The 19,499-nt window shown below is 41.8% G+C and overlaps 1 protein-coding gene across 1 annotated transcript in view; it reads left to right on the top strand.

Moving 5' to 3' along the window:
* The first annotated feature begins 4,876 nt into the window (after nt 1-4,876).
* pkn2a (protein kinase N2a) overlaps nt 4,877-19,499 on the top strand; it is a 45,025-nt gene continuing 30,402 nt past the window's right edge. The window contains exons 1-2 of the mRNA XM_046360334.1: nt 4,877-5,270; nt 19,039-19,339. Of these exons, the coding sequence (XP_046216290.1) occupies nt 5,250-5,270; nt 19,039-19,339 (322 nt within the window). The 5' untranslated portion in view covers nt 4,877-5,249. The remainder of the gene's footprint in view (nt 5,271-19,038; nt 19,340-19,499) is intronic.

Here is a 19,499-nt window from a genome sequence, read left to right as displayed (position 1 = left end):
GAAACAGCAAATTAACACTTGGAAACTGTAAGTTTAAATAAATGAATCAGGCTAGGTGCTTCCCCAACCCCCCCCCAGCTATTCAAAATAGCTTTATCCTCAAATCAAATCTTTGTTCCATAGGTTGAGGTCATGACTGCACCACTGCAACACTTGTATTGTTAGTGTAGACCAGATCCAACCCTCCCTATACCATCACTGGCAACTGCCAATAGTGTTATGAGGTATGCATGCAATTGTGTATGTACAGTGCTGTGAAAAAAGTATGTCTTTGATATATTTGGACATATGGATAGTTCATGTTAATTTCAAACCATTGACAAATAGAGTTAACCTAATTTAACATTTTAACAGTGACAAATAACACTTTGCAATTCAAATAAACAGAAATCCAATTTTCTGTGTGTGGAAAAAGTTAGTACACCCCTACATGTATCATCCCACCAAATGGTTCAAATTAGAACCCGGTGCACCAAAACAGGTGCAAATGATTAGAGCCCCATCAGAGTAACTTGGAGGGTACATAAAGATCAGAAACGTGGTCTGTGTTGGTCAAAACCATACAGGTATGTGATAGACTTGCCTAATTAAATACACAAATAAATAGGCCAAGATCAAAAGAGCTCTCTCCTAGGCCCTCCGAAGAAAGATTGTTGATGACTAGAGTCTGGGAGGAGTTACAAAGCCTGTTCCAAGCAATTTGAAGTCAATCATTCCAAAGTCCGACAGATCATCTACAAATGGAGAAAATTCCAGACCACTGGCAATCTATCCAGGACAGGCCGTCCCACCAAATTCAGCCCAAGAGCCGACCGAAAGATTCTCAAAGAAGTCTCTAAGAACCCCAGGGCAACATCAAGGGATCTACAGGCATCTTGCAACAATCAATGTCGAAGTGCATGAGTCAACTGTCAGAAAGAGACTGCACAAACTTGGCCTACATGGGAGGTCAGGAAGGAAGAAGCCTTGGCTTTCAAAAAAATGATAGAAATGGACGACTGAAGTTTACCAGACAGCACCTGGGTGAAGAACAAGTCTACTGGAACAATGTGCTCTGGACAGACAAGTCAATGGTGGAGTTGTTTGGGCGCAATGCCAGGCGTCATGTTTGGCGAAAACAAAACACTGCCTTTGAACAGAAGAACCTTATACCAACCATAAAGCATGGTGGAGGGGGCATTATGGTTTAGGGCTGCTATGCTGCTTCAGGGCCTGGCCAACTTGCCATCATTGAATCACCCATCAATTCACATTGTACCAGAGAATACTTGAGGAGAATGTGAGGCCATCTGTCAAAAGGCTGAAGCTGAACCGAAAATGTATCTTGCAATAGGACAATTGATCCAAAACACTCCAGCAAATCCTTAATTGAATGGCTCAAAAATAAGAAATGGAGGGTTATGGAATGGCCGAATCAAAGCCCAGATCTCAATCCTATTGAAATGCTGTGGGGAGACTAGAAGCGGTCTGTAATGCAATAAATCCCTCAAACATCACACAGTTAAAGCAATTCTGTAAGGAACAGTGACCAAAAATTCCTCCCAGTCGATGGAAGAGGCTGATAGACAGTTACAAGAAACGCCTACATGACGCTATTTCATGCTAGGGGTGTACTTGTTTTTTTCTGCACAAGGAAATTGCATTTCTGTTGATTTTTGTTGAATAGATGATTGCAAATATATTTGTTCAGTGTTGTTATGTTAAAGTAGGTTACCTTTATTTGTCAATAGTGTTGCAATGAAGATCAAATATCTATATGTCAAAATACGTAAAAAATAAATAAAATAAAATTAAATCCATGGTTGAAATCCATAATCGAGACACAGGGGTTTTCAAACTAGGAAAAATAATGGCTCCAACCCAGGGCTGCTGGTGCACACTGTTGAAACCATATAATTAATCATGTTTCTATGGTCGAAGCAGCGTGCCACAAAACTCTACCCAGCCTGGCCCAGGGTTCCACTAAACTCTACCCAGCCTGGCCCAGGGTTCCACTAAACTCTACCCATCCTGGCCCAGGGTTCCACTAAACTCTACCCAGCCTGGCCCAGGGTTCCACTAAACGCTACCCAGCCTGGCCCAGTGTTCCACTAAACTCTACCCAGCCTGGCCCAGGGTTCCACTAAACTCTACACAGCCTGGCCCAAGGTTCCACTAAACTCTACCCAGCCTGGCCCAGCATGCCACTAAACTCTACCCAGCATGGCCCAGGGTTCCACTAAACTCTACCCAGCCTGGCCCAGGGTTCCACTTAACTCTACCCAGCCTGGCCCAAGGTTCCACTAAACTCTACCCAGCCTGGCCCAGCGTGCCACTAAACTCTACCCAGCCTGGCCCAGGGTTCCACTAAACTCTACCCAGCCTGGCCCAGGGTTCCACTAAACTCTACCCAGCCTGGCCCAGGGTTCCACTAAACTCTACCCAGCCTGGCCCAGGTTTCCACTAAACTCTACCCAGCCTGGCCCAAGGTTCCACTAAACTCTACACAGCCTGGCCCAGCGTGCCACTAAACTCTACCCAGCCTGGCCCAGCGTGCCACTAAACTCTACCCAGCCTGGCCCAGGGTTCCACTAAACTCTACCCAGCCTGGCCCAGGGTTCCACTAAACTCTACCCAGCCAGGCCCAGGTAATCTTATGCTAGTCATCAGTTACTGAACCAATCTCCCAGTAATCCCATCGTTAGGTCGCCTACAACAGATTCCTGGATTTGCCAATGTGACACAATAAAAAGGGTTGCCCTACCCTCTGTCCAAGCCACAATTAGGCCGGATGGAATTCTTGTAGAACCCCCTTTTCTTTCGTAAAAGGTTCTTTGATGGTTCTTCGTAGGGTGGAAAGGTTCTGTCTGGAACCTTTTACGGTTCTAGTTAACATCTTTATTTCTAAGAGTTACTTGTCTGTTTTTCCCATAACTGTCTCAACAGGTAATGCCCTGGGGTGTATTAATTCCACCAATTCTGTTTCACAATGGAACATTTTGCAACTGTTTGGAGTTTCTCTTGGACAAATTCAGGTAAACCCCTCATTGTTCAGTTTAAGAAATGTTTTGCAACAGAATCAGCAAAATGGAAACACCCCTGTTGAGTGCCATTATGCTTTCTCTCTTTGTGCTACTTCCCAGACTGATCTGGGGCCTGCTTCATGAGATTAAATAGTGTGCTCTCTCTTGTCATTTGTGAAATGACCAAATTGATCCAGGACCTGTAATGAAGGCTCTAGTCTACATTGTCATCTATGAGACTGAGAGAGGTCTGTTGTAACTTCAACTTTTCAATGTGCAAGTTAGTTCAGGTAATTTGTACATGTAGGTAGGGGTGATGTGACTATGCATAGATAATAAACAGCGAGTAGCAGCAGTTTACTAAATAAATGGAGGGGGGGGTCAATGTAATAGTCCCCATGGCCATTTGATGAATTGTTCAGCAGTCTTGTGGCTTGGGGGTAGAAGCTGTTAAGGAGCCTTTTGGTCCTATTCTTGGTGCTCTGGCACCGCTTGCCATGCGGTAGCAGAGAAAACAGTCTATGACTTGGTTGACTGGAGTCTCTGACAATTTTATGGGCTTTCCTCTGACACCACCTATTATATAGGTCCTGGATGACAGGAATCTTGGCCTCAGTGATGTACTGGGCTGTACGCACTACCCTCTGTAGCGCCTTACGGTCAGATGCTGAGCAGTTGCCATAGCGGGGATGACCAGGCGGTGATGCAACCGGTCAGGATGCTCTCGATGGTGCAGCTGAAGAACTTTTTGAGGATCTGGGGACCCATGCCAAATCTTTTCAGCCTCCTGCGGGGGTAAAGGTTTTGTCATGCCCTCTTCACGACTCTTCGTGCCCTCTTCGTTCCCTCCTCTTGAGCTGACACATGGACTTTCTTCTTTCTGTCTTGTTGCAGCTATGTCTGTAGAAGGCCTGCCTGCTCACGGTGCCATTGGTAAGTAGTGCAGTCGGTTGACAGCTATTTTAGATTGTAACCGATTCTGCCCAGTTTCTGAAGACAATCGAGAGAGTCATTCTCTGTAACTGCTACTACTGTACTACTACAGTGTATTAGGCTACCCCTATATACTATACTACTGCCACTTAAATAAAATAAAAATAAAAATGTTTAGGCATCCTATTATGATGAATGATGATGATGTCAATCAGAGGTGAAACCTCTATGACCCAATTGTCATACTTGATTAAAGTAAAATACTACTTGAGTAAAAGTCTAAAAGTATTTGGTTTTAAATATACTTAAGTTTCAAAAGTAAATGTAATAGCTCAAATATAAAAGTAAAAGTATAAATCAACTCAGATTCCTTATATTAAGCAACCAAGGCAGAACTATTTTTGTGTATTTTTTTAATTGACTTATAGCCAGGGGCACACTTCAACAGTCAGACATAATTTAGAAACAAAGAATTTGTGTTCAGTGAGTGCCAGGTCAGAGGCAGTAGGGATGACCAGGGATGTTCTCATGATAAGTGTGTGAATTAGACAATTTCCCTGACCTGCTAAGCATTCAAAATATAACAAGTAATTGTGGGTAATATAATAATAATAATAATAATATCGGGGAAAATGTAAGGAGTAAAAAGTACATCATTTTCTTTAGGAATGTAGTGGAGTAAAAGTAAAAGTAGTTAAAAATATAAATTTTAAAATACAGATACACCAAAACACTACTTAAGGAAGTACTTTAAAGTATTTCTACTTAAATCATTTACACCACTAAGTTTCAACTATAGGATAACCTGGAACAAGTAGTATCCAGCTCATAATCTTCATCATTTTAGTGCACTTCTAGAATTATCACACGCTAATATATTGTGTAAACATGATTTCTAACAGGAGAGTGCGATGCTCGTGCGTGTGAGAAGTTTATGATCACGTGAGAGAGTGTGAATAGAATCTGGCTGAGAGAATGGGCTCTGGGTTGAGTTGGTGCATAGCTCCTATGGGCGGACGCTGATGTGTTTCCACACAAACCACAGCCTTTCGCTCCCAAAGTGAAAGCAGTGGGACATTTATTTATGTTGCTGCTTCATATATGTGGACTACAGAACAACTTTTCTTCCCTCAGCGAAAAAAGACGCAAGGACTCAAGGAAAGCCATGGAAAGTCAAGTATTTCCAATATGACCTATGGTTTGGTCACTGAATAGGTTATTTTTGACGCACGAGAGGGAAACTTAAAACAAGGCTGTTTTTGGAGTTCCACCTCCCCTGTCTCCGTACAGTTTGATTCAAAGTCAAAAGCCAAGATGGCCGCCGATTCCGTGCAGGTATGAAAAGTTGACAACTGTTGCAATACATGCGTAAAGTTGTTGTAAATTGCGCTTTCCAAGTTGGTAAATAACTTTATTCTATATATCATTTGCAGTGGATTCAAATATTTTGAGGTTAATACATTTCTTAGGGATTTTGTCCCCCTCTTCAGAAGGATTGGGAATTATAGATTGAGGCCTGGAAAACAATTATCAAAATATCAAAAGTTTTGTGTAATTTTGCACTTGAGCGCCCACCAGCTGAACTACTGAATTAATCGGCTGTATATTTTAATGACAAAAAATCAATTGAATATCGACCGATAGCAAAATGTTCAGCGTTTTGGAAGAAAAATAGCGCAGTTTCGAACGCATGGGAAAAACATTTTCCATTTTAAGGTCCTTTGTAAACAGTGACCCAGTCAGGTGGGCGCGTGTTAAAGCCCAAATGTGTTTATTAAAAGAAAAACATGTTTTACTAGGCTATAATACTTGTACTAAGTTAGTTGAAAATAATGTTCCAAGACATGCAAGTATAATAATTTTCAATTCCAAAAGGTTGAGTATTCCCTGATACATGATTGAGTTTGAAAATGGTAACTGTAAGGATATTACATTTTGAAACTTCACATCCTGTGAAGTTTTTTCCTTAATCTCAACCGCAACATGACTCCGAAAAAAAGTTTGGTCACTGCTGACTCTGGGGTGACGTCAGTTGTCAAATCTGGTAATTTTTATATTGAGGAGAGAAAAAAAGGCTATCGAACGACAATGTAGCGTGGACGCATAATGATGTGATCTGACCATAACTTTGTATCCTGCGGAACATGTATCTACATTTTTCTACATGTATCTAAATGTTTCTCTCTCAAACTTCTGTATTCGAGGACACTAACCTGTGTACATATTGCCTTTGTTTGCAGTTTCAGTGATTAGATTAGAGGTAGGTCACTCTCTGGAACCTTATTTGTACACACTCAGCCTCACTCGTGAATTCAGACATGTCTTTTTGCAGACATCGTTTCACAAGACTCTTGTGTTTGTTGGGTGATCGCTGAGATTGTTTGGACAGTGAGTGGAAGACTATATATCTGGTATTTGTCAAATTGATTATGTTGCTGTTGACGACTAGACAAAGGACTAGTGCATGTATAGGAGTGACGAAGTGGTGTTATTACCGATAACATTTTGTTATGGGCAGTTTGTGTCTTGTGTTGTAATTCTGCAAAGAAAAACAGGCAAAACATACTGTTCCTAGGTATCACTGCCCTTGGTCTGTGATGTAAGAGTGACATGTCCAGTTGAACTGACCAGGGCTGTAATTATACTGAACAAAAATATAAATGCAACAATTTCAAAGAATTGAATGAGTTACAGTTCATAAAAGGAAATCAGTCAATTTAAATAAATTCATTAGGCTCTAATCTATGGATTTGACAACTGGGCAGGGGTGCAGCAATTGATGTGCCTGGGAGGGCATAGGCCCACCCACTTGGGAGACAGGTTCAGCCAATCAGAATGAGTTTTTCTTACAGACAGAATACTGCCTAACACCTACCCCTGCCACCTCAGACAATCACGCAGGTGAAGAAGCCGGATGTTGAGTTCCTGGGCTTGCATGGTTACATGTGGCCTGCTGTTGTAAGGCCAGTTGGATGTATTGCCAAATTCTCTAATATGCTTATGGTAGAGAAATAAACATTACATTCTCAGGCAACAGCTCTGGTGGACATTTCTGCAGTCAGCATATCAACTGCACACTCCCTTAATTTGAGACATCTGTGGCATTGTGTTGTGAAAAACTTAACATTTTAGAGTGTCCTTATATTGTCCTGAACACAAGGTACACCTGTGTAGTGATCACAATGTTTTATCAGCTTCTTGATTTGCCACACTTGTCATGCTCACTAACAGGGATGTAAACACATTTCTGCACAAATTGAGAGAAATAAGCTTTTTGTGCATGTGGAACATTTCTGTGATTCTTTTATTTCAGCTCATGAAACATGGGAACAACACTTTACATGTTGCTTTTATATTTTTGTTTGATGTATACCTGTCATCGATGCAACACCTGTAAATTACAGTCTTATAAATGCATTTGTCTGGCTTGGAGGTGATTGTTCACGCTTATGTGCCATTTCTGGTATAAATGCAGCTACCAAACCAAATGTAATAAATCCGGTTTGGGGTAGGAATTGGTGAGCAGGTACCATTGCGCTCTACCTTAAACCTAAATAGTCTAGGTTTTTAAAGTCAGTCTTTTAGCATAAGTTAATGTTCGCCCGTACGACTTTTCCATTGTCCCTCGAATTGAGCTTTGTTGGAGATTGAGCTTAAGGCTATTTAGCCTGCTTAAAGTGAAAGTTCATGCCCTAATATTTGCTTTGGTTGGATTCTTGTAGGTGCATGAGAAATAGGTTAAGCTAAATTAAGGAATAAGGACACAAGCTTTTATCATTTGCGTTGATTCAAACTTATATGCAAGCCTGTCCAAGTTCAATGTTCTCCTCAGTCAGTTAGATTTTCATAGCTATGTTGTTGCTTAGAGTGGAAAATAAGGGTGGTCCATGGCTTTGGATTGTATTCACACTGGTAGTCAAACACAGCTACAGAAACCAATTGGGTTGAACTGTCTTTTTACTTCTTCCAGCAGTTGTGACGTCCATTTTACCTGTGAGTCATACAGGGAGGTGGAGCCTCTCTCCCTCTGGACTGAGACGCAGGCCTAATTGGCCAACACATACTTCCTCTGTAAAGGTTTAGCCACTAGTCACCCAGAACAGGGAACCACCGTACAGTCTTATCTCAAATACACACTAAGCATAGGTGTCAATAAGAGTATAGCAGTTAGGGAGAAATAAACGTAGGCAACTTTGACTCAAATACAACAGCTCCAAAGCGCCGTATATTATTCCGTTGGTTGAAATGTGGCGCTTGCTTCACCGAAGTAGTGGATTAGATTATTTCATTGGCCAAATACTGATTCATTAACTGTACTAAAATATGTATACAGTGTTGGGAAACCAACAAGGCAAAAAATGTTTTTACGTTACAAACTCTTTCCAAGGCTCCCAATCTCAACCTTAGAAGTATTCATTTACATGTAGCTGTACACAACTGATCCTCCTCTTACTCCCATACACGTCACTCCACAGGGGAGGCCATTGGAACTCTGGCGTTTTTTAAATGTTTTTTTTTTTTAACCAAAGTTTATTTTTAAGACTCCACTCGCTCCCCGGAGTGAGATTAGGTCCCTTTCTCGTCTCATGTGACCTCACAGAGCGAGAGGCTAACAGGATTTGGCTGCCCCTTCCTCAGACGGTTTAGGCCAAACTCTGTTTTTAGAAAAAGGGAGAACTTTTTGTTTTTGTTGTGAGAGGAAGAACAAAGCAGAAGTTAAAAACATACGTGGGCGGGCATCTGAAGCAGATACAATGGAGACGAGGTTGATGGAAATTGATGATGTGATGGTAAGGAACATAGATTTGTGTAGCCAGTAGCCACTGTAACAATTGTAAAACATCCATGTTTGGATTACGGTACAGTGTTTGCTGAATGCAACAAGGGCTGAATGCAACATGGGGTGTAGATAGGCGTAACATGTTCTGGTGTTGTGGGCTCATTGTGCCTTGTCTATGAATGGAGCAGTAGGCTAAGCTCAGTTCAAGTGCCGCAAGCTTTTAATGGTTTCATTATGTGGGGGAGCTTACTTTTATTTTCGGCTACAATTTGAAATAAATATTATACACAAGTTCTAACAATGTGGTCATCCCGAGTGAAATGGAATGAAATTGTCAATTGTATGCCCATTCTATTTTCCCGAAAGCTTTTGAATAGAGAAGTGTGATAAAAAGTGTGACATAAGCCAGTATTTGTATCAAGTTATAATTTAAAGTATCGTTTAGAGATATTTGTAGGCCTGGCAGGCTTGGGTGTTTTTACCTGCTGTTACCTGCTATTTGTACACCTGACATGCTTGGGTGTTTTTACCTGCTGTTACCTGCTATTTGTACACCTGACAGGCTTTGGTGTTTTTACCTGCTGTTACCTGCTATTTGTTCACCTGACATGCTTGGGTGTTTTTACCTGCTGTTACATGCTATTTGTACACCTGACAGGCTTTGGTGTTTACATGCTCAGCATTTCTTCCTGTTGCGCCTCAAATGGTGCTACAGGCTGACACAATTAAATGTGTCCCACTGTATACAAACTACAACTTTTTAATAAAAACTTTATAAAGCATTAACCTCTACAGGATCGATGGGTCCCCCACAGGACGGTTGAGCTAACGTAGCCTTATGCGATTAGCATGAGGTTGTAAGTAACAAGAACATTTCCCAGGACATAGACATATCTGATATTGGCAGAAAGCTTAAATTCTTGTTAATTTAACTGCACTGTCCAATTTACAGTAGATATTACAGTGGAAGGATACTATGCTGCTGTTTAAGGAGAGTGCACAGTTTTGAACTTAAAGTTATTAATAAACCATTTGGGTTGTCTTGATATAACATTTTGAACAGAAATATAATGATGCATTGGATGAGTCTAAAACGTTGCGCATACACTGCCATCTAGTGGAGGAAATCTGAATTGCGCCTGCACAGGAATAATACATTATGGCCTTTCTCTTGCATTTCAAAGATGGTACAAAAACAAATACAAATGTATTTATTTTTTCTTTGCATTATTTTTTACCAGATCTAACATATATACTCCTACATTCATTTCACATTTCCACAAACTTCAAACTGTTTCCTTTCAAATGGTATCAAGAATATGCATATCCTTGCTTCAGATCCTGAGCTACAGGCAGTCAGATTTGGGTATTTGGGTAATGACATTTCCTTAGGCCTGACTCCATTTAGTCGACTGGTTAATTGTTTGGTTGATAGGCTGTTGGTCGAACAAGATTTCTTTAGTCGAGTTGTAGTAAAAAACAAATGTGTGTGTGTGTGTGTGTGTTTTATATATATATATATATATATTGCTCAAAAAAATAAAGGGAACACTAAAGTAACACATCCTAGATCTGAATGAATTAAATATTATTATTAAATACTTTTTTCTTTACATAGTTGAATGTGCTGACAACAAAATCACACATTATCAATGGAAATCAAATTGATCAACCCATGGAGGTCTGGATTTGGAGTCTCACTCAAAATTAAAGTGGAAAACCACACTACAGGCTGATCCAACTTTGATAACAAGTCAAAATGAAGCTCAGTAGTGTGTGTGGCCTCCACGTGCCTGTATGACCTCCCTACAGCGCCTGGGCATGCTCCTGATGAGGTGGCGGATGGTCTCCTGAGGGATCTCCTCCCAGACCTGGACTAAAGCATCCGCCAACTCCTGGACAGTCTGGTGCAACGTGGCGTTGGTGGATGGAGCGAAACATGATGTGCTCAATTGGATTCAGGTCTGGGGAACGGGCGGGCCAGTCCATAGCATCAATGCCTTCCTCTTGCAGGAACTGCTGACACACTCCAGCCACATGAGGTCTAGCATTGTCTTGTACTAGGAGGAACCCAGGGCCAACCGCACCAGCATATGGTCTCACAAGGGGTCTGAAGATCTCATCTCGGTACCTAATGGCAGTCAGGCTACCTCTGGCGAGCACATGGAGGGCTGTGCGGCCCCCTCAAAGAAATGCCACCCCACACCATGACTGACCCACCGCCAAACCAGTCATGCTGGAGGATGTTGCAGGCGGCAGAACGTTCTCTACGGCGTCTCCAGACTCTGTCACGTCTGTCATGTGCTCAGTGTGAACCTGCTTTCATCTGTGAAGAGCACGGCGTCAGTGGTGAATTTGTCAATCTTGGTGTTCTCTGGCAAATGCCAAACGTCCTGCACGGTGTTGGGCTGTAAGCACAACCACCACCTGTGGACGTCGGGCCCTCATACCAACCCCATGGAGTCTGTTTCTGACCGTTTGAGCAGACACATGCACATTTGTGGCCTGCTGGAGGTCATTTTGCAGGGCTCTGGCAGTGCTCCTCCTGCTCCTCCTTGCACAAAGGTGGAGGTAGCGGTCCTGCTGCTGGGTTGTTGCCCTCCTACGGCCTCCTCCACGTCTCCTGATGTACTGGCCTGTCTCCTGGTAGTGCCTCCATGCTCTGGACACTATGCTGACAGACACAGCAAACCTTCTTGCCACAGCTCGCATTGATGTGCCATCCTGGATGAGCTGCACTACCTGAGCCACTTGTGTGGGTTGTAGACTCCGTCTCATGCTACCACTAGAGTGAAAGCACCGGCAGCATTCAAAAGTGACCAAAACATCAGCCACGAAGCATAGGAACTGAGAAGTGGTCTGTGGTCACCACCTGCAGAACCACTCCTTTATTGGGGGTGTCTTGCTAATTGCCTATAATTTCCACCTGTTGTCTATTCCATTTGCACAACTGCATGTGAAATGTATTGTCAATCAGTGTTGCTTCCTAAGTGGACAGTTTGATTTCACAGAAGTGTGATTGACTTGGAGTTACATTGTGTTGTTTAAGTGTTCCCTTTATTTTTTTTGAGCAGTGTGTACCAGTCAAAAGTTTTTTTATTTTACTGTTTTCTACATTGTAGAATAATAAAGACATACTATGAAGTAACACATGGAATCATGTAGTAACCCAAAAAGTTTTAAACAAATCAAAATCTTTTATTTTTGAGATTCTTCAAAGTAGCCACCCTTTGCCTTGATGACAGCTTTGCACACTTGACAGTCTCTCAAGCAACTTCATGAGGTAGTCACCTGGAATGCATTTCACCTACTGTTCCTAGGCCGTCATTGAAAATAAGAGTTTGTTCTTAAATGACTTGCCTAGTTAAATAAAGGTAAAAAGAAATTGCCCTATTTGGTGAATGACCAGCAAGGCTAAAAAGATCATCAAAGACAACCACCCGAGCCACTACCTGTTCACACCGCTACCATCCAGAAGGCGAGGTCAGTACAGGTGCATCAAAGCTGGGACCGAGAGACTGAAAAACAGCTTTTATCTCAAGGCCATCAGACTGCTAAACAGCAATCACTAACTCAGAGAGGCTGCTGCCTACATTGAGACCCAATCACTGGCTAATTTAATAAATGGATCACTAATCACTTTAAACAATGTCACTTCAAACAATGCTACTTAATAATGTTTACATATCTTACATTACTCATACTATATATATAGACTGTATTTTATACACATCTATTGCACCTTGCCTATGACGCTCGGCCATCGCTCATCCATATATTTATATGTAGATATTCTCATTCACCCCTTTTAGACTTGTGTGTATTAGGTAGTTGTTTGGGAATTGTTAGATATTACTGCACAAGCATTTCGCTGCACTCGCATTAACATCTTCTAACCATGTGTATGTGACCAATAAAATTGGATTTGATTTTGATTTGGCCAAGTTCATATTAGGGCAAGAAGAACTCAAATAAGCAAAGAGAAATGAAAGTCTTTTACTTCAAGACATGAAGATCAGTCAATCTGCAAAAACCATCAAGTGCTATGATGAAACTGGCTCTCACGAGGACCGCCACAGCAAAAGGAAGACCCAGAGTTACTTCTGCTGCAGAGGACAAGTTCATCAGAGTTAACTGCACCTCAGATTGCAGCCCAAATAAATGTTTTACAGAGTTAAAGTAATAGACCCATCTCGACATCAACTGTTCAGAGGATCTCCTATAGAGCAGTGATGTTTTGGGGCTGTTGCAGGGCAACACGGACTTTCAACTCCCTCCAAAGATTTTCTATGGGGTTGAGTTCTGGAGACTGGCTAGGCCACTCCAGGACCTTGAAATGCTTCTTACGAAGTTCAACTTAAATCCGAAATGGTTCTCTAGTAAATTAGGAAGAATGTCTCACCCCATGTTCAAGAATGGCCTTTTCCCTTCATTCAAATTACAGCTGCTCACTTTTTTTTGCATTTCAGTTTAATCCACCTGAAAAGACAGAACAAATAATACAACAAATATTGTGGTTAAACTCAAATATACGATTAAATGTTTTAATTTTTTTAATGGATTTTTCGATACTTAAAAAAAAGATATACTGTTTGTAAATGATATCATAAATAGGACTGGTGGAGTTGTCACACATGTAGCTAACACAGACATATGGAAATGTCTGCTATACCCAAAATTACAACTAATTGCAGCATTACCACAAAAGTAAGGAACTTGTCTGTCAGCCCTGCATTAAAGAGCAAAAATGGTTAAAGAAAATTGTGAAAAATAAAAATCTATATACCAATTTCATTTAAGAATAAGAAAATTGACAGCTGTGTCATATAGATTGCAAAATAGTTGGGAAGAGATTTTCGATGTACCAATTCCACGGCACATGGTTTATGAATTGACACGCAAAATGACACCGGATTCAAAACTTTAGTTTTCAATTTAAATTATTATACAAAATTCTTGCAACCAATAGAATGATATAGGGGATACAATCTTCTCAGTTCTGCAGATTTTGCTACGAGGAGGCAGAGTCGTTAGATCATTTATTTTGGCACTGTCCATATGTAGCTCGTTTTTGGACACAGGTCCAGGTATGGCTGAAGAATTGCAACATTTACCTAGAACTAATGTTGCCGATAGCAATACTGGGTGATGTGAAAAGTCAGTCAATTGACATCAGAAATAGGGGAAAGACTAAAAACAAAATATAACTATTGTAAAATAATTGTCTGTAAAATGTGTACAGTATGTATAAACTTAAGGTAGAAGCCTAAGTGTTATTGTTTATTAGTTTACTCCAATTGGGGGAAGAGTGGTAGGGTTTGCGGGGAATAATAAAGGTGTATATTCTAAAAAGTGTGTGTGTATGTGTGTGTATGTGTGTATATGTATATGTATGTATGTGTATATGTATGCATGTGTATATGTATATATATGTTATATGTGTGTGTGTGTGTGTGTGTGTGTGTGTGTGTATATATATGTGTGTGTGTATATATGTGTGTGTGTGTGTATATATGTGTGTGTGTGTATATGTGTGTATATGTGTGTGTGTGTATATGTGTGTGTGTGTATATATATATATATATGTATTATGTATGTGTGTGTATATATGTATTATGTATGTGTGTGTATATATGTATTATGTATATTATGTATATGTATGTATATATATAAAGGGAACACTTAAACAACACAATGTAGCTCCAAGTCATTCACACTTCTGTGAAATCAAACTGTCCACTAAGGAAGCAACACTGATTGACAATACATTTCACATGCAGTTGTTCAAATGGAATAGACAACAGGTGGAAATTATAGGCAATTAGCAAGACACCCCCAATAAAGGAGTGGTTCTGCAGGTGGTGACCACAGACCACTTCTCAGTTCCTATGCTTTCTGGCTGATGTTTTGGTCACTTTTGAATGCTGGTGGTGCTTTCACTCTAGTGGTAGCATGAGACGGAGTCTACAACCCACACAAGTGGCTCAGGTAGTGCAGCTCATCCAGGATGGAACATCAATGCGAGCTGTGGCAAGAAGGTTTGCTGTGTCTATCAGCGTAGTGTCCAGAGCATGGAGGCGCTACCAGGAGACAGGCCAGTACATCAGGAGACATGGAGGAGGGCAACAACCCAGTAGCAGGACCGCTATCTCCGCCTTCGTGCAAGGAGGAGCGGGAGGAGCACTGCCAGAGTCCTGCAAAATGACCTCCAGCAGTCCACAAATGTGCATGTGTCTGTTCAAAAGGTCAGAAACAGACTCCATGAGGGTAGTATGAGGGCCCGACGTCCACAGGTGGGGGTTGTGCTTACAGCCCAACACTGTGCAGGATGTTTGGCATTTGCCAGAGAACACCAAGATTGGCAAATTCGCCACTGGTGCCCTGTGCTCTTCACAGATGAAAGCAGGTTCACAGTGAGCACATGTGACACATGACAGAGTCTGGGGACGCCGTAGAGAACGTTCTGCTGCCTGCAACATCCTCCAGCATGACCGGTTTGGCGGTGGGTCAGTCATGGTGTGGGGTGGCATTTCTTTGGGGTGCTGCACAGCCCTTCATGTGCTCGCCAGAAGTAGCCTGACTTCCATTAGGTACCGAGATGAGATCCTCAGACCCCTTGTGAGACTATATGCTGGTGCGGTTGGCCCTGGGTTCCTCCTAATGCAAGACAATGCTAGACCTCATGTGGCTGGAGTGTGTCAGCAGTTCCTGCAAGAGGAAGGCATTGATGCTATGGACTGGCCCGCCCGTTCCCCAGACCTGAATCCAATTGAGCACATCTGGGACATTATGTCTCACTCCATCCACCAACAGACTGTCCAGGAGTTGGCGGATGCTTTAGTCCAGGTCTGGGAGGAGATCCCTTAGGAGACCATCCGCCACCTCATCAGGAGCATGCCCAGGCGTTGTAAGGAGGTCATACAGGCACGTGGAGGCCACACACACTACTGAGCCTCATTTTGACTTGGATCAGCCTGTAGTGTGGTTTTCCACTTTAATTTTGAGTGTGACTCCAAATCCAGACCTCCATGGGTTGATCAATTTGATTTCCATTGATAATTTTTGTGTTTTTTGTTGTCAGCACATTCAACTATGTAAAGAAAAAAGTATTTAATAAGAATATTTCATTTATTCAGATCTAGGATGTTATTTTAGTGTTCCCTTTATTTTTTGAGGTGTGTGTGTGTGTGTGTGTGTGTGTGTGTGTGTGTGTGTGTGTGTGTGTGTGTGTGTGTGTGTGTGTGTGTGTGTGTGTGTGTGTGTGTGTATTTATAATTTCATATATACACACACAATTTCTATATTTTATTTTACCCCCAAAATATATTTACCCAAAAAATATGGGGAGTTGGAAATGATGCAGACAATTACATTAATGAAAGCAACAATCTATCCTCAATATTAAAGCTGATCCACCCCCTGGGAAAAAATATATTTTAAAGAATTCACATTCGTCTGTTTTTAATCTTTACTTTGTTAGAACAGCCTTTCTGGTAATATTTATTTCGTGTTTACACTTCAAAATTGTCCAATTTATTTATTAAAAAAAATAAAGTAAATATATATTTTATATATTATTACCGCTCCTTTTTCTTGATCTCTTTCATATTGTTACTACTACTAATAATAATAATAAGTGATGTCATTATCATTAGTAGTGTTAGTATAGCAGCCTTGTATAACCACCATCCAGCTGTAGACCTAAGAGCGAATCATGTTTAGTCTTAATACCGTAACTTACGTAGGCCTATATTTCAATACTTATATATGCTACTGTATCAATCATATGAGTCATTCATGATATGAAATGCAGTTAAGCATTTTCGTTTTTTTTTTAAAGTGACTCTTAAATAATTAGCTTAAACAATAAATAACCCGTTCCATTTCGGAAATTTTGTTAACGAATATTTAGTCTTTGCTGTTCTAAAGGCTTTAAAAAAACGTTACCACAAAAAACATTACCACTGGTATGCGTATAATTCATTTAGTGTTTACATTTTTTTATTGTAATCTAACAGCACCTGTTAGGCACACACAATATGCACTCAGTGCTTGCTCCTTTTATTTTTCTTCATATCCAGTATTTTCCACAACTAGTCAAATGTATTCCACAAATCTGACTTCCCCTTTACCTCATGAGCAACCAGTAAACATTTCCCAGTTTCGAGTTTATTTGTCACGTCCTCTACATCCATTTTGCTGTTACGGTGTTTGGAGTTTGTTATAACCATTTTATTGATGCGATTATAGGTCAGGCCCTATTGGTCACGTGCATGCCATGCATACATGTCACGTACAGAGAGCAAGGGTTTAGGAAATAGGGAATATTTTTCCAAAGAAAATTAGTGCTTTTGGTAATGGAGCTTTTCAGTCAGAAGTGAATTATGTTGCAGCTTCAGCAACGCGTACAACTTGATAACTGCTGGTCGCTGCGGCAGGGAGGAGAAAGCGGGACAACAGGTGTTTGTCAGTCACTCGCCATCTTTTTTGTCTTTTTAAAATTTTTATACAGAGCTGCAAGTTTGAGACCAGCACAATCAAATCCATTGCTGGTCAGACTCCCTCTTGTCATTTGTGTTTTAATTATTTAATCAAACAGTGTGCTTAAAGAATGAGACAAGCTCAGTGAATATAAACTCAGCAAAAAAAGAAACGTCCCCTTTTCAGGTCCCTGTCTTTCAAAGATAATTTGTAAAATTCCAAATATCTTCATAGATCTTCACTGTAAAGGGTTTAAACACTGTTTCCCATGCTTGTTCAATGAACCATAAACAATTGATGAACATGCACCTGTGGAACAGTCGTTAAGACACTTACAGCTTACAGACGGTAGGCAATTAAGGTCACAGTTCTGATAACTTAGGACACTAAAGAGGCCTTTCTATGGACTCTGAAAAACACCAAAAGAAAGATGCCCAGGGTCCCTGCTCATCTGCGTGAATGTGCCTTATGAGACCTGCAGATGTGGCCACGGCAATAAATTGCAATGTCTGTACTGTGCGACGCCTAAGACGGCGCTACAGGGAGAAGGGAAAGACAGCTGATCGTCCTCACAGTGGCAGACCACATGTACCGATCCTGTGCAGGTGTTCTACATCTAAACATTACACCTGCGGGACAGGTACAGAATGGCAACAACAACTGCTCGAGCTACACCAGGAAGGCACAATCCCTCCATCAGTGCTCCGACTGTCTGCAATAGGCTGAGAGAGTCTGGACTGAGGGCTTGTATGTCTGTTGTAAGGCAGGTCTTCACCAGACATCACCGGCAACAATGTCGCCTATGGGTACAAACCCACTGTCGCTGGACCAGACAGGATTGGCAAAAAGTGCTCTTCATTGACTAGTCACAGTTTTGTCTCATCGGGGGAGATGGTCAGATTCGCATTTATCGTCGAAGAAATGAGCGTTACACCGAGGCATGTACTCTGGAGCGGGATCGATTTGGAGGCGGAGGGTCCGTCATGGTCTGGGGCGGTGTGTCACAACCTCATCGGACTGAGCTTGTTGTCATTGCAGGCAATCTCAACGCTGTGCGTTACAGGGAAGACATCCTCCTCCCTCATGTGGTACCCTTCCTGCAGGCTCATCCTGACATGACCCTCCGGCATGACAATGCCACCAGCCATACTGCTCGTTCTGTGCGTGATTTCCTGCAAGACAGGAATGTCAGTTCTGCCATGGCCAGTGAAGAGCCCGGATCTCAATCCCATTGAGCACGTCTGGGACCTGTTGGATCGGAGGGTGAGGGCTAGGGCCATTCCCTCCAGAAATGTCCGGGAACTTGCAGGTGCCTTGGTGGAAGAGTGGGGTAACATCTCACAGCAAGAACTGTCAAATCTGGTACAGTCCATGAGGAGGAGATGCACTGCAGTACTTAATGCAGCTGGTGGCCACACCAGATACTGACTGTTCCTTTTGATTTGGACCCCCCCTTTGTTCAGGGACACATTTTTCCATTTCTGTTAGTCACATGTCTGTGGAACTTGTTCAGTTTATGTCTGTTGTTGAATCTTGTTATGATCACACAAATATTTGTAAGTATATTTAATGTTAACTGTTAATGTTAAATATTTAATGTTAAGTTTTCTGAAAATAAATGCAGTTGACAGTGAGAGGACGTTTCTTTTTTTGCTGTGTTTCAATGATTTGATTAAAACACATCATATGTCTACATATGGAAAAATACACGTAACATTTCAACCAATCGATTGGTCGAAAGAACAGATTACTCTTGGTCTACCAAGATTTTGTTTTTAGTTGGACAGCCCTACATTTCCTTATGAATCCTAACCCCAATCTATTTTCTCTGTTGTCCTCCAGGGCGACGCCAGGGGCCAGCTGGTGTCGGAGCGGCTGGGCCTGGGCCACAACCTGGACCTGTCGGACACCATGGTGCAGCAGAAGCTGGATGAGATCAAGGAGCAAATCCGCCGCGAGATCCGCAAAGAGCTGAAAATCAAGGAGGGTGCGGAGAACCTGCGCAAGGTCACCACGGACAAGAAGAGCCTGGCCTATGTGGACAACATGCTGAAGAAGTCCAACAAGAAGGTGGAGGAGCTCCACCAGGAGCTCCAGGAGCTCAACGCCCACATTGTGGTCAAGGACCCCGATGACCTGCTGGGTATGGCTATTTTTCATGGGGCGTGGGAGTAACTAGGGTTGCCAAACTCTTTAAACTTTCCACAGGTTTTTCAGAAATCCGTAGTTGGAGGATTCACTCGCTGCTTATTCCCTCCAGATTTCAGGAATCCTTCAACAGGGATTTTTGAAAAGCCTGGAAA

Source organism: Oncorhynchus gorbuscha, linkage group LG08 (assembly GCF_021184085.1).
Source record: "Oncorhynchus gorbuscha isolate QuinsamMale2020 ecotype Even-year linkage group LG08, OgorEven_v1.0, whole genome shotgun sequence".
In the NCBI taxonomy this organism is placed as follows: domain Eukaryota; kingdom Metazoa; phylum Chordata; class Actinopteri; order Salmoniformes; family Salmonidae; genus Oncorhynchus; species Oncorhynchus gorbuscha.
This window is presented reverse-complemented; position numbering and strand designations above follow the sequence as displayed.